This window comes from Enoplosus armatus, chromosome 22, assembly GCF_043641665.1.
Source record: "Enoplosus armatus isolate fEnoArm2 chromosome 22, fEnoArm2.hap1, whole genome shotgun sequence".
Lineage (NCBI taxonomy): Eukaryota > Metazoa > Chordata > Actinopteri > Centrarchiformes > Enoplosidae > Enoplosus > Enoplosus armatus.
This window is the reverse complement of record NC_092201.1, coordinates 9,591,014-9,604,356: the sequence shown is the minus strand read 5'-3', so window position 1 is coordinate 9,604,356 and position 13,343 is coordinate 9,591,014. Positions and strand designations below refer to the sequence as shown.

The 13,343-nt window shown below is 40.9% G+C and overlaps 1 protein-coding gene across 2 annotated transcripts in view; it reads left to right on the top strand.

The window, feature by feature from the left end:
• Positions 1-12,552, top strand: part of grm8a (glutamate receptor, metabotropic 8a) — a 190,180-nt gene extending 177,628 nt beyond the window's left edge. For both annotated transcript variants that reach the window (XM_070929314.1, XM_070929315.1), the window contains exons 11-13: positions 10,257-10,397; positions 10,617-10,722; positions 12,503-12,552. In XM_070929314.1, the coding sequence (XP_070785415.1) occupies positions 10,257-10,397; positions 10,617-10,722; positions 12,503-12,552 (297 nt within the window). The remainder of the gene's footprint in view (positions 1-10,256; positions 10,398-10,616; positions 10,723-12,502) is intronic.
• The last annotated feature ends 791 nt before the right edge of the window (positions 12,553-13,343 follow it).

Below are 13,343 nucleotides of genomic sequence, written 5' to 3'. Positions count from 1 at the left end.
ACAACGCTAACAACAAACATCATATATGCTGCTGTTATTTTCCACCTCCACCGCAGCTGTCATCTCGTCACACTGTAGAGAGACAGACTGCATGACAAAGCAAAAAAAACATGAATAGATGATAAAAGGCTTCAACACAGGCACTGCAGCTAATTAACTAGTAGTGCTGGCAGTCGTTTTTTGTGCCTATTAACTTTTCAAGGTATACAGTTTATAAATTCTGATTGTTTTTTGTCTTTAAACAGAACAAACCATAAAGTATGTGAAGTAAATGCGCAATATTTTAAGAAAATGATGCTGTATTCATTAACCATGAGGATGGTAATTTAGTCAAATTTAACATTCCAAAACATTGGAAAATTGGTAAATGAAGCCATTGTGGATACCCCAATTTAATTAGTGCCGTACTGCTGATCCTGCTGATCCCAAGAGAAATTCAAAGTTTGCTGCTTTTCAAGCTGTTGCTTAGCAGATGCAATAACCTGGCATCCAGTTGTTGGCAATGGTTAGGAGATACTTGGCTTGGGGATTTTGGAGCTCTGTCAGACTCAAAGTGTCGGAAAGCATTCAGGTCTGAGTCAGGAATTAAAAAAGTCTGGTCAGTAAAGAGTTGTGGGGGAGTGCCATGAAGTTTGAGTTCTTATTCGGTGCCTCCAAACGAATCAAATTTTCATCTCGCTGGGGTATTTGAGTGCTGGCCCTCATTAAGTGTTGTGCACCTTTTAAGCCAGAAAAAGTGCATGCTATTAGCAGTTTGTATGCAAGTGCACTGGAATACCAAAATATAATGATAAGCATTTATGTGACTGTACGTGTGTGTGTGTGTGTGTGTGTGTGTGTGTGTGTGTGTGTGTGTGTACAATGATTTGAATCCCTGTACACAGATGGGCATCAGCACCACTTGTAGAGTGAGACTACTACACCAGAGAAGGTTGCCAAAGACCGACTAACTAACCGTGACAGAAAAAGCAAAGACAAATGATGTCAGCCTCTTAGCTGCCTGTTGTATTTAACATTTTCATCTATCTCACTTCACCATGCAAATAAAATCACTATAGTAACCGACATAACTTGTCAGATAGCTCTCTGAGCTTTACTGCAAAGCACATTTAAAGTCCACACTGTACATTAGTTTAGGTTGATTGATGACTCGAAATTGCCCGTAGGTGTGAGTGTGCGTGTGAATGGTTTGTCTGTCTCTAAGTGTTAGCCCTGCGATAAACTGGCGACCTGTCCAGGGTGTACCCTGCCTCTCGCCCAATGAGAGCTGAGGTTTGCTCCAGCCCCCCCTGCGACCCTGCACAGGATAAGCGGTTACAGGAAATGGATGGATGGACTGTATGTTTAACTTCATACGGCAGCTTTAGAGTATACTAAAACAAAATAAGAACACTTTTGCTGTAAACTACATCTCCAGTCGAGGAAAGGTTGGCCATAGTTGACTTTGACCACTACAAGCAATAATTATCATGGCACTGTGGCTACTCACGTGCAGTATTTCTCTGATGTCTGCATCATTAAGGAAACTATCAAGGCAACATTATGTTGATGACTTTGTAAAGGCGAGGGGGACTGGTGACATTTCCTTCAGCGAGAAGTGGAATTTCAAAACAGGGTGGAATAAGAGGAGTTGTAGTGGAGAAATATGAGACCGCTGATTAAGTAAAGTAAATAAAGTCACCAAATAAAGGCCATGATTTTATTACCTTAGTTAATTTTTCTTGTAGTAATTTCATTAGAATTACAAAAGAGGGTTGGGATAGTGTAGTGCAACTACAGTGTTACTGTGGGGAAGTGTTCTGTAGAAATTCCAGCCCAATTTCTGTCAAGATTGCTTAACGTCAGCAGCAGAAACTTCCCATTAAACATCCGTGACAGGAGAGTAGACATGCAGTTACTCCCGTTAGCACATGCACAACGTGTGACACATTTTCCTCCTACAACTTGGACAGCAGTCTGCTGACTGATGATGCTCCGTGTATGTCCTTGCTGGGTATTTTAATTGGCTGGAGCTGTGCACAGTGGGGCCACAACCATGTCGGTTAGGAGAGAGATTCACCACAGGGCCCCCTCACAGTGTGCATTACTATGAAACCTTTATGCTCAAAATTTGTTTGACTTGAGACTTCTGGCCGAACATCATGCAGATCTGCAAGTCAATAAGAGCCACACTAACAAGCTGTGGCAGAGCAAACACAGATGTAACCTTATTTTATGAAAAACCCTGTGCACTCTTTTATGACACACACACAGACCTGAGACCAGTATGGATTACATGGAGGAAAGAATGTCTCTAAGTGCTGTTTTGTAGAAGATAATGAGGCACTTGTGGACAACAGCGGCCACGCTTGGGCCCAATTAAGCTGCACTGACACAAAGTTCGAATATGATGGCGGAGAGTCAGAGCGGTTATTTTGTTGAGTTTTTCATCACAGCACCATGTTGGAAAAATGTGTGTGATGGGTGTGTGGAGAGTTGCAACTTTGAGATAAAACAAGCTCTGAAGAAAAAGCATCTTGAGAAAAATGAAACAAGAAAGCTACAAAAGTAACTTTGTAAACATAAGAATAAAATAAAAAACCCTACTCCTCTCACCTGTAAGTAATTCTTTTTTATAGAAAAAATGGGTTTCTAAATGATATCCTTCTGCCACATGTGGTGGTTCGAATTGAACACTTACTATAATTGGTTTCACTTTTGTCAAGTTGTTACTTTCCAGTATGGCCATGAACTGATGGTTTTGAGGTGATTTTGAGACACACGAACATTCACTACCAGTTTTTACTGTGGTCGGGCATTCATCTATTTCAAGTAGCTGGATTGAGAGTAAAGAAATGTTTTACTAAACCTACGATATATGGTTTGAACATATTGCATAATTGCAGCGTGATCCTTCTATATTTCAAAGGGTTTTTAAAAAGTCTTAATTAATTACCGTAATGATATGTAATTGTGAGTTATCTCCTACATGTAAATGTTTTTGCTGATTATCATTTCCTTTTTGATTGTGGAACCAAAAAGGGTATCTTATGTCAGATTTTTAGAGGAAAGTAATCACTAAGACATTATACAGTTATACAACTGGCATGACGAAATGCAAAGCGTTAAGTTCTTAGCAGTCTGTTGTTGTCCTTTATAACGCTGTATTGTACAGAAAGTTTTTCATTTAGCTATTTTGCATCAAATCCACTGATTGTTGAGATTCCATTGAAATTGATTGACATTATAGAAGTTAGTGCGACCAGGTCTTCAGTGTAAAAAATTAAATCCACATGTTTTCAGAATATATAATGTAGACACACTATTATTATTATTATGGATCCAGATTACAGTCTAGTCTTTTTGTAGATATTTGAGAGTGAAACATTTTGCCAAAACCCTCTCATTTATTTGTACACTGTCATATTTAACTGGTCTACCAACAACTACTTTGAATTTAAGAAAACTGTCAGCTGAAAAAAAATGTGATCATAATCCTTCATATTCAGAAGTGGTACAAACTGGTTTGGTCATGCTCCCATTTTTTAAATAATAAAATAAATTAAAAATGAAATCTCCCATCCCTCCCATGGCTCAGGTGATTAAAATGATGAGTGTTCGCATGGTGTGAGTGGACACACACACACACACACACACACACACAGGAGTTTTTGACACTAAGTGTGAAGTTGGTTTAGGACCTGCAGGCAGTCTCTAAAGTCACCTCGCTTGTAAAAAGGTTCAGTTAGGACAGGTAACTATGAAGGACACCTAAACTCATTATGAATGAACAGAAGGTAGCATGTTAAATGAGCAGAGCGGAGAGAAAAAAACCAAATGGGGAGATAGACCAACAGAGAAAGGGATTAGAAAGACTAAGAGGCAGATATAGAGTGCGATATAAAAAAGGATGGGTGAGGACAGAGGAAAACATTTCGGAGAGACACAGTAGTTTGCAGTGCAGTGCCGAGATAGTGATGGCAGAGATGAGGGGATGCCAAGGAAAGGACAGAGAGATGGAAAGATGCTGAAGACGTCTTTGGGAATGAGAGATGTCATGCACAATGCCCACCTCCTCTATTTTTTGTATTCCCAATCTCTTTTTGTCTCTGCCCGTTCGCTGACTCGAGACATGAAACAAAGCAGCCAGTAGTCATTTATTTCAAATGAGAGCTTGGAGACAAAGGGAGAGCGCAGAGATCTCAGTGACTCCGGGACTGCAGAGAGTTGAACACGAGTTCATCTTTATGCAAACGCACAGCTACTCGGCGCAACAGTGTCAAAGTGAGGAGCAGATGTTCCTCCACTGTCAAACTTCAGCTCCAATCAAGCAGTTTCTTCCAATCAATCCCAGTTCAAGAAATTTGATTTTAAAATGAAGTGTCTTTCTCTGTAGTGTAAGACGTGCCCCTGCCTATTCACAGTAAAAAGAACATGAAAGGTTGCAGGGATCCCTACCGACTATTACAGTAAATGCTCTTACAGTTGGTTATGCTTTAAATACTTCATCAAAAATGCCACACTGTGCCCAGCAGTGCCAACAAATGACAACAGGCTCTATTCAGCCTCTTGGCAACACACAACAGAAACCTGGTAGCTGGGTTGAACACACTGTGAAGTTTGTGGTAGTGTTAATTTGGACATGTGTGAGCTTCCGTGTCAAGTGTCCCGAGAGAAAACGCTCCATTGTGTCGGTGCTGCAGGACTTTGTTCCTCAGTTCAGTCGCTGTCCTTCTGCACTGCTTTGTCATCACTCTCTCTCTTTATTTCTCCGTCTCTCTTTGTCTTGTCAGCTTCCTCCTCCTGTCTCCCAAACGTTTCTTTTCTTGTTCCATGTTTGCCTGCTTCCTTTCTTACTTTTTATTCTCTCTCCCACTTACCCACTCTCTCTCTCTCTCTCTCTCTCTCTCTCTCTCTCTCTCTCTCCCCCAGTCTTTCTGTATCTTTCTATCTCTGCTGTTGGCCATGTTGGCCATGTTGCTCGCCAGATTTCGCCACCCTTTTCTCGCTCTGTGGTACATATGAAAGGAGTTGCAATAATCAGAGAAGAAGTGTAATGGCTTAGAATGTTTCGTGTCTCGGTTCATCAAGCATGAGAAGCCGGGATTTGTGTGTGTGTGTGTGTGTGTTCTTCTAACCCATGCATAATCGGATTCATATTTGTATGAGGACAGGCTTGTCTGTGCATGTATATACAACTATTCAGACTGCTTCAAGTGTGTTAGTCTGACTCAATAAATTCCCTTCAACCTGGTTTCAAAAGCAGTGATTAAACTGCATCGTTACACTGCTGTCATTTTTTGGCAGAGACTGTGAATCCTCTGAAAGCTAAGTAGTGTTGGTGAAAGGCGCATAGCACCCTTTTATTTTGATATTTGAGAAAAAACTCCATGACAATGCCATTCTTCATTTGTACAATATATGTTTTAGGTTAACTTAATGTGTACATGTCATATGTCTCCTCCATATGTGTGTATCAGTGGGTGGTAGTTGCAGTGTGTGCAGACGCATTTAGTTAATTTGCTTCTGATGTAGTGTTCAAAAGCTGTGCGTTCTATTTCCTAACGTCATTTATAGTACGGCCGAGCCAACCCAGAAATAGCCGTCAAACATTAGCTGTCATGCTTCAGCTCTCTGCTGTGAGGAGAAGAATGCTACTCTCTCTACACTTAACTCATTGATGGGCGGCGGAACTATCAAGCTGCCTGTCTCTCGGGATCAGCCGGTGTCTCCCAGGAATTACATTCTTATACAGTTACCGACTGAAATTAAATGGCAGTGCTCACAGCCAGAGCAGATGGTGCTCATATTGCTCTGAGAAAAGATGTATTTGGCTTCGTCTCTTTTTTTTTCTCCACCCTCCTGCATCTACAAAACTGGCCTCTCACATCCACCTCCGCCTGCATCAGGAGGCTCATCAAGCACACTCCGCTCCCCCACCTACAGACTCAGATCAGTTACAGACGTTTTCCCTCCAAAAGTCTCCCCTCTTAGGAAATGTATTTGTGAAATGAATGGCATAATTGTATGTGTTATGTATTGTATTTTCTCTGCCTACTCATTGCTCTACCTCCATTGCCCTAGATATGTCATGTTTAATGTCAAACAATAGCGTAAGTTTGAATTGTTTTGGGGAAGCTAATCATAACATGGCATTTCATCATATCTAGCCAATTGTCTTAATTTAATGATCCTTTGTCGCTGCCCCTGTAAAACCCAAATTTCTAACTGCTTTGGGACTCCTGTAACTCAGAGGTGATGAGGAACAGTCAAAGAATTATAACCGACGTGATGACTGAAGAAGTTGCATCGTCTATCAAGAACCTCACTGACACCTGAATACTTCTCTTCCCATCCTCCATGTGCTGCTGTTGCCCGGGCAACCGACCAAAACAGCCACCTCTGCCCGAGTGGCACGGGATCATCAAAGTGTCCTCATCTATGCTATGTGCGCCGTGGCTCAATCTAGATCCACATTAAAGGAAAAGCTCTTTCACAAACAGCATTTGACCGAGAAGACTCGGCTGTTTGTGGCCTGCTGGCTCTGAGGGGACCAACAATCTTCGTGATACAGTATGTTTAGAATAAAACGTAGTCCGAGCGACGTTGTTTTTTTTGCAAATATGTTCTATATGAGAGGTTTCCTGGAAATAATACAGCTATCCTTCGGGTTATAAATGATGGTAATCAACATTGTAATAAGGTCTGCATTAAACAACAGTGGACCCATTCTTTAAGCACTAATTGAAAAATAACAAGGTGTCCAGTAAACATCCTTAGATGAGCAGTTTTTTAAATGAGCACCCTAGAGAGGACAATAAAAACACTGCTGCGTAATCAGCAGACACTGACCAACAATTTAGCTAAAGCATCACTTTCTTAAAGGACTAAAAGTAAGCGCAGCCCTAAGCCAAGTACTCGTCCACAGAATCTAGTGTACATTTGCCTCCTCTTTCTCTTTCTTTTCCAGTCCTCTTCCTCTCTTCCCTTTTTCCTTCCCCAGGTGTTAAAAGCACATCAGCCATCACTCTGCCCCTCTGTTCCTCCATCTAAATCTCTTCCTATCATGGACCAGAGAGTCTCTGTCTGTAAATGTTTTAAACCTTAAGGGAACACATTGTATGCAGCCATCCGTAGCTAATCGCCTACTTTCTGAGTGTGACTTTTGGGATAATAGAGCGCTCCTCCGATGCACACAATTTTAGCCATTATCAGCTGTGGACAGCAGGGTGGAGGAGGACCGTTTCAGTCTTCAGTGTGTGTGTGTGTTTTTGTGTAAATAACAGCTGGAAGCCACAACTTTGGACCAAAGGCTAGATGTAATGGAATTGGCTATCAGCAGACTTTCGCCTGTCCTGATAAGAGCAAGTTCACTGCTTTAGGGAATCTGTCTTTTCCTCTCATTTCCACTGTTATTCTGCCTTTCTTTTCTGTAGGTTGTTTCACAGGTTATTTTATTTTCACCCTTTTCTTCGCACAACTCAATCTTTTTTGCTGTATCTCAATTCCATTCCTGTCTCTCTCCTACTGAAAACAGTCTCCATCTGCTCCTCTGTGATACAGCCACTCACTGATCCCTGTGTCAGTACAATTCAAGTGAGTGCAATTTGTTGGCAGGAAACATGAGAAAGAAACAATATGACAAAGTACAAATGAATCCACAAATTATCTCACTGTCTTTTTCCTCTCGCTTCATTGGTGATCTGTCTCAAACAACTGTACAATCCAGTCCAGTGTCAGTGCTTTGTTTCGTGTGCATGTATGTGTGTGATTGAGGTGAAAGTCAGATGGGAGTGGAGAGTAAACTGCAATCGGAGCCTGTGGGGGAGCTGCAGGCAGAGCTCTTTACCCCTGGCCAACCCTGTGATGTTACCACAGGAATGACACCCAGAAAAAAAACATCCATGTAAAGCTTATAGGTACTGTTTGTGTGCTTGTCTGTATACTGTCTGTATGTAGAAATGAATAGCCTTTATTTAATAAATGCAAAACACCTACATACTTATACATACATACATACAGTTTATTGGCTGTGCACTCTCCTTTCCCTTCGGCTACTGTCAATGTTATCAAGTTACACCTTCAGGCGTGTGCGTGTGTGTGTGTGTGTGTGTGTGTGTGTGTGTGTGTCTGTCTGTCTGTCTGTCTGTCTGTGTTCTTCTTCCTCTATATTTATGAGGACCAATATGAGTTTGAGACCTTGAGAATGAGGATATCTCTGGAAAGTGACTCAGTACTCATAAGCGTAAAAGTACAAATGTGTATGTGGCCACCATCGCACATCGTCAGCTGATAATCTATGGAGGGGCTTTGTTGCCAATGAGCTCTTTTTGTGGTCAGAGTCAACAGGTCTGGTCAGGTTTTGTTGAGACACCTTTTACTAAAGGATGTGTTACTGCGGACAGACTTTTCAAGTATTACTTTCTTCATTGGGAGGACATAAAACTATTAATTTCCAGTCTGGTTAAACACAGTCATACCAGGGCAGCTCAGGGCTGGAACGTCTGATTGAGAATCCTGAGGTCATATCCTCTTCTTTATATTTTGTAATGTCCATTTCCAATTTCCAGTTGGCTAATGTCTTCTCAAAAACAAAACCTATTCTAGAGGCATATTTACAGCATTTACAGCCTACAATAAATTCTGAATTAAATCACCAAATTAAAATATGAAAATTGAGTATACCCTGCCTGATACTTTTGTCCCAACTTCACCAACTGAGTGTCTTGGTATTATTTAGTCCCCGAGGAATGCTAGCACCTGATGTTTCCATAGTTGCAGTTATCCAGTTGGTATTTAATGTATGTATGTATGTATGTATGTATGTATAAATGTATGCATATGTATGTGTTTAATTGATTAAATGATTGTCATTAGGTAGCTTTCTATTGATCAGTGTAATCTAAAGGTTATTGTCCTTATTGACTAATGTGAAGCTTCTGTACATTTCTACTTTTTCAGTTATCTGTGCTGCATGTTTTAATTGTACCATGGGACTGTACAGAAACTGTTCTTCTTCACAAATCAAAATGAAGCCAACAGTAGTGGATCAAACATTGCCTGAAGTGAAACTGCAGCACTAGTGTGATTTTCAGAAACTGGCTGTCTTTTGACAATGTAGTTGGCCACTATTATCTTTCTGTTCCCTCTTCTCTTTACCTCACTTGCCCCATCCCATAACATCACTTTTTGTTTCGTGACCCCCCCCCCCTTCCTTCTCTCTTCCATGCCATTTCTATTATTTTCCCTTCCAGGCTTCGTCTTTCCCATATTTCCATCCATCTCCATCTCACCCCTCCTTCCCCTATCTGTCTCTCTCTCTATATACCACAGACAGGGCTCTGCCTGATAAGCCCCATGTCCTGAGAGCTTGTCAGCTGTGTCAGGTCTCTCTTCCTCCAAACTACTCTCTGAAACTCACTAAGGACCTGAGGACTAGTGCTCAGTCCACTGCAGTGTATATATGTGACTCTGCCTGACTGCCTTCTTGTTTCATTACAACTGTCCTCCAACTTACTTGGCAGAATCAATATGGTCAAATAAAATACTCTAATTTAGTAGGGTGCACATAACAATTTTGACTGTCTGCCTACAGTGCATGTCATAATATCTGTCCTTCAGTCCCCTGACTATATACCCTTTCACTAGTGCCAGCCATCAAGTCCACTTTACAGGACAGTATCTGTCTGCCTGTCTGTCTGTTTGACAGTGCAACTGCAGTCATTCAACTCACTCTCAACTGCATACATACAGAGACTCACAGATTTTTTGAGGAAAACTGTAGTTCACCAACAGCTCAATCTCTGAAAAAGAAAATGTTGTATTCCTGCAGGCCAAACTGCATCCAAACTCGCCGAAAAACACATTTGAAAGTCAATTTAGTGCAATTTCTATCACTATCAACCTACCTGGTGCAATAAACCACACCCATCTGGTGTTTCAGCCTGCCAAAAAATGCCAAGAATCATTTCACATTCTTAGACAAAGAGACAAGCTCTGCAGCACACCGGCAATTAAGCAACTTAATTGGTGCCATCATTTCATATACCATTTGATCTACCTGCCTGAGTGTCACTGTAGCTGTCACTGCACACTAATTTCACTCTTGTTAGACCATCTTTTACTTCCTGTCGTCCTCTTCTGCCCATCTGTCCTTCTCCTCTTTCCCTCATCAGACGGATTCTGTAGCTGGACGATTACACAGACTATCTCTGACAACCTAAAAATGTGATAAATGACTCCCTCGCTTTGTCTCTCTGTGTCTCTCTTCTCCCTAGATGTATATCCAAACTACCACCCTGACCATCTCTCTCAGCCTGTCTGCCTCTGTGTCTCTGGGGATGCTCTACATGCCCAAGGTCTACATCATCCTCTTCCACCCCGAGCAGAACGTACCCAAACGAAAACGCAGCTTCAAGGTGAGGTGGACCAGTGAAATAGGTTAAATTTCCATTTTCCATGTCTTAGTTGGCTTGATTTGACATTTTGATGTTAAATATGATTTATGCTGATGAAATGAGGATAATAAATCTGACAGTACACTCTTACATTAAACTAAAGAAGGAAACCAGACCACCATGCTTATAGTCCTCATTTCCAATCAATGGATTTCTGAATGTGAACGCATGATGACACAGGCAATCGTGACAGCTGCCGCCATGTCGGGGAAACTGAGCCAGAAGGGAGGAGACCGGCCCAATGGAGAGGTGAAGACTGAACTATGTGAGAGCATGGAGACCAACAGTGAGTAAGAGAACACCAAAGTTTTATAATTATACATATAATAAACCATCTAAAACTATATAATCAGACCTGTTGTTATCACAGAAATCCATATAGATCGAGGCTAAAGGGCACTAGAGCTTGAGCAGACCAATAATGAGTACGAAATGGAGGTTTGATAATATGCTTTGAAAATAAATTTAAAAAATACGTGTGCAGTTTATGTATGGACATTTAGAGTATACTCTATGTAAAGCTTTTGTAGACACTGTGAATCATTGCGGAGCTCACTTTAAGAAGAGAGTTGAATTGAAAAACATCAGCACAGTCATCAGTAACAATTTATTATTATACATAAAAACATATAATATACATGCACAACAATACACACACACACACACATATAGAGTTAAAAGTGAATAGAGTATAGGAGTATAGGAAACACTTATTGTGACGCACTCTAACAGCTGTTCATATGGGGTTATTTAGTCTTTCAATCCAATATTTTATCTTATCTTCCCAGGAACTGGGTAATACATTCATATGTCCACTTTAATTGCATGATGGAGTAGCACCATACAAACACATATTTTCCATTGTGTACATTTACGCTTGGATATACAGTTTGCATGAAGTTTTTTGTTTTGCTTTAATTAAGTATAATTTCAATTTGGAAAATTAATTTCACGGCTGACGTTTTTGCACGGCAACACCGCTGCAACACTGACAGTTTTGAAATAGCATGGCGTGTGTGTTTTCTGAGCTCCGACAGTGAAGCACCGTTACATCCACTTCAAAGCTCCGTTGTGTGTTGAGCTGGTTCTCCCGTGTCAGCAGCCTGCAGATGAAATGACAGGAGTATGTGTGAATGTGTATGTGGGCCTTAGTGCGTTCATTATTATCTGTCAGTGCGTGTTAGTGTGCGCGCATGTTTTTGTTGAGTCTCTATCAATCTATAAATGTAAGTGGATTTGTGTGTCCTTTGGTGTGTGCGTGTGTATATGTCTCTCAATAGTTGTGTGTGTAAGTGGTGTTTATACACATCTGTGCATGTCTGAATACTGCATGCAGGGTTACAATAGGTTTCAGACCTGTGAAGGCAAACTATGTTCTACTGTCAGCACTTTTTTAGCATCAGTGAAGGAAGCAGGTCACAGTTCATTCATTTAGCCAATAGTTAAAGTGCTTAGTCATCTCCGCACATACATCACTTTGCGAGAAGTTTGCCAATTATTAAGTTCCATATGGTCCAAGTAACAATTTATTTATACAACAGTGATGGGCAGAGAGCAAGTTTAAGAGTCTCTGACATTTTGCTTAAGAGTGCTCTTCAGAAAATATCAATAAAAAGCTTTGGACATCTTTCAAGTCTGCATGCACTTGCACTCATTTCTTTGATATATATATATATATATTTATATATATATTTCATCAAGGACCTTTTGCCATTATTCCAGCTGTGTAATGGCGAAGGACAGAAAAAATGAAAGGGCCGTATGAAAGCATGAGAGTACAACAATGGTGCAGTTAGAGGCCTCTGGTTGCTGCAAAAACATTGACATTTACCATGGAACGCTTGCGGGGACACAAGACATAATGGGTTTGACAAAAAGCCCCCGACAACTCAGGTGGACTGTGGATGTTACGTGACCATCTGTAGCAAAATCTGCTCTCAACTGCTCTTTCTTCTCTGTTTCTTTCCCTTTGCCCCTTCCATTCCTCATCTGTCTTCTTCTCTTTCATTTCTTTGTCTCATCTTCGCACCCTTTCCTTCTTTCCACCTCCCACCCTTTTCACACAGCTTCATCAACTAAGACGACATATGTCAGCTACAGCAATCATGCCATTTAAAGGGACCACAGAAGATGAAGAAAGGGATTGGACAGGAGAGGGGGCGTGTCTTGGGGGCAGTGCCAAGCGAAAGAAGGAGCCGTCGTTCTTAGCTGATTGGCCGAAGAACTGGCGGACAGACAGAGCGCCCAATGGAATCCAAGCATGAGACATTTTGTATTGTTCCGCATCAAACCACAGAGAGGTGGGACCACATAAACAGCCAGTCAGTGTGCCTGCTTTCCTGCTGCTCACAGCTCATTGGTCCTACCATGAACTTACCTGTTTTAAAAAAGAGACAACATGAAAAAAGTGACATACCATAGGACACTGTGGTGGACAGAGTAACTATTAAACCCTTAAAAAAAAAAAAAGAAAAAAAAATCATGAAAAGAAAAAGAAAAAAACTCAGAAATCACGTAGACATTATATCTAAAAGGGCAAAGGTGGGGCCGGGAAAGAGATTTAACAGATTACATTTTAAAAGATATTTAAAAAGAGAAATGTAAGAGAAAATCTATGAGACTCAAACATGTTTGTTGTTATTCTCTACTTGTAAGTATTTTTGTGGTTGTGACGATTTTTTCATTCTTGTCTCACCGTTGTCTGATGGATCGCCCTTGCTTAATGAGATGAGTGTGTTTCCTCCTGCTGTCTTGGCTAACCGGGTTGTAGCCTTGGGTTGTGAACCTGTAAAATGCCATGGTTGAAGCATGCCAGTTTTTATACAAAAAGGAGATTTATTTATAATAAAGGAATGTTTTGCAAATGTGTAGATTGGTGGTTGTTTGTACGTCTGTAGGTGATCACTT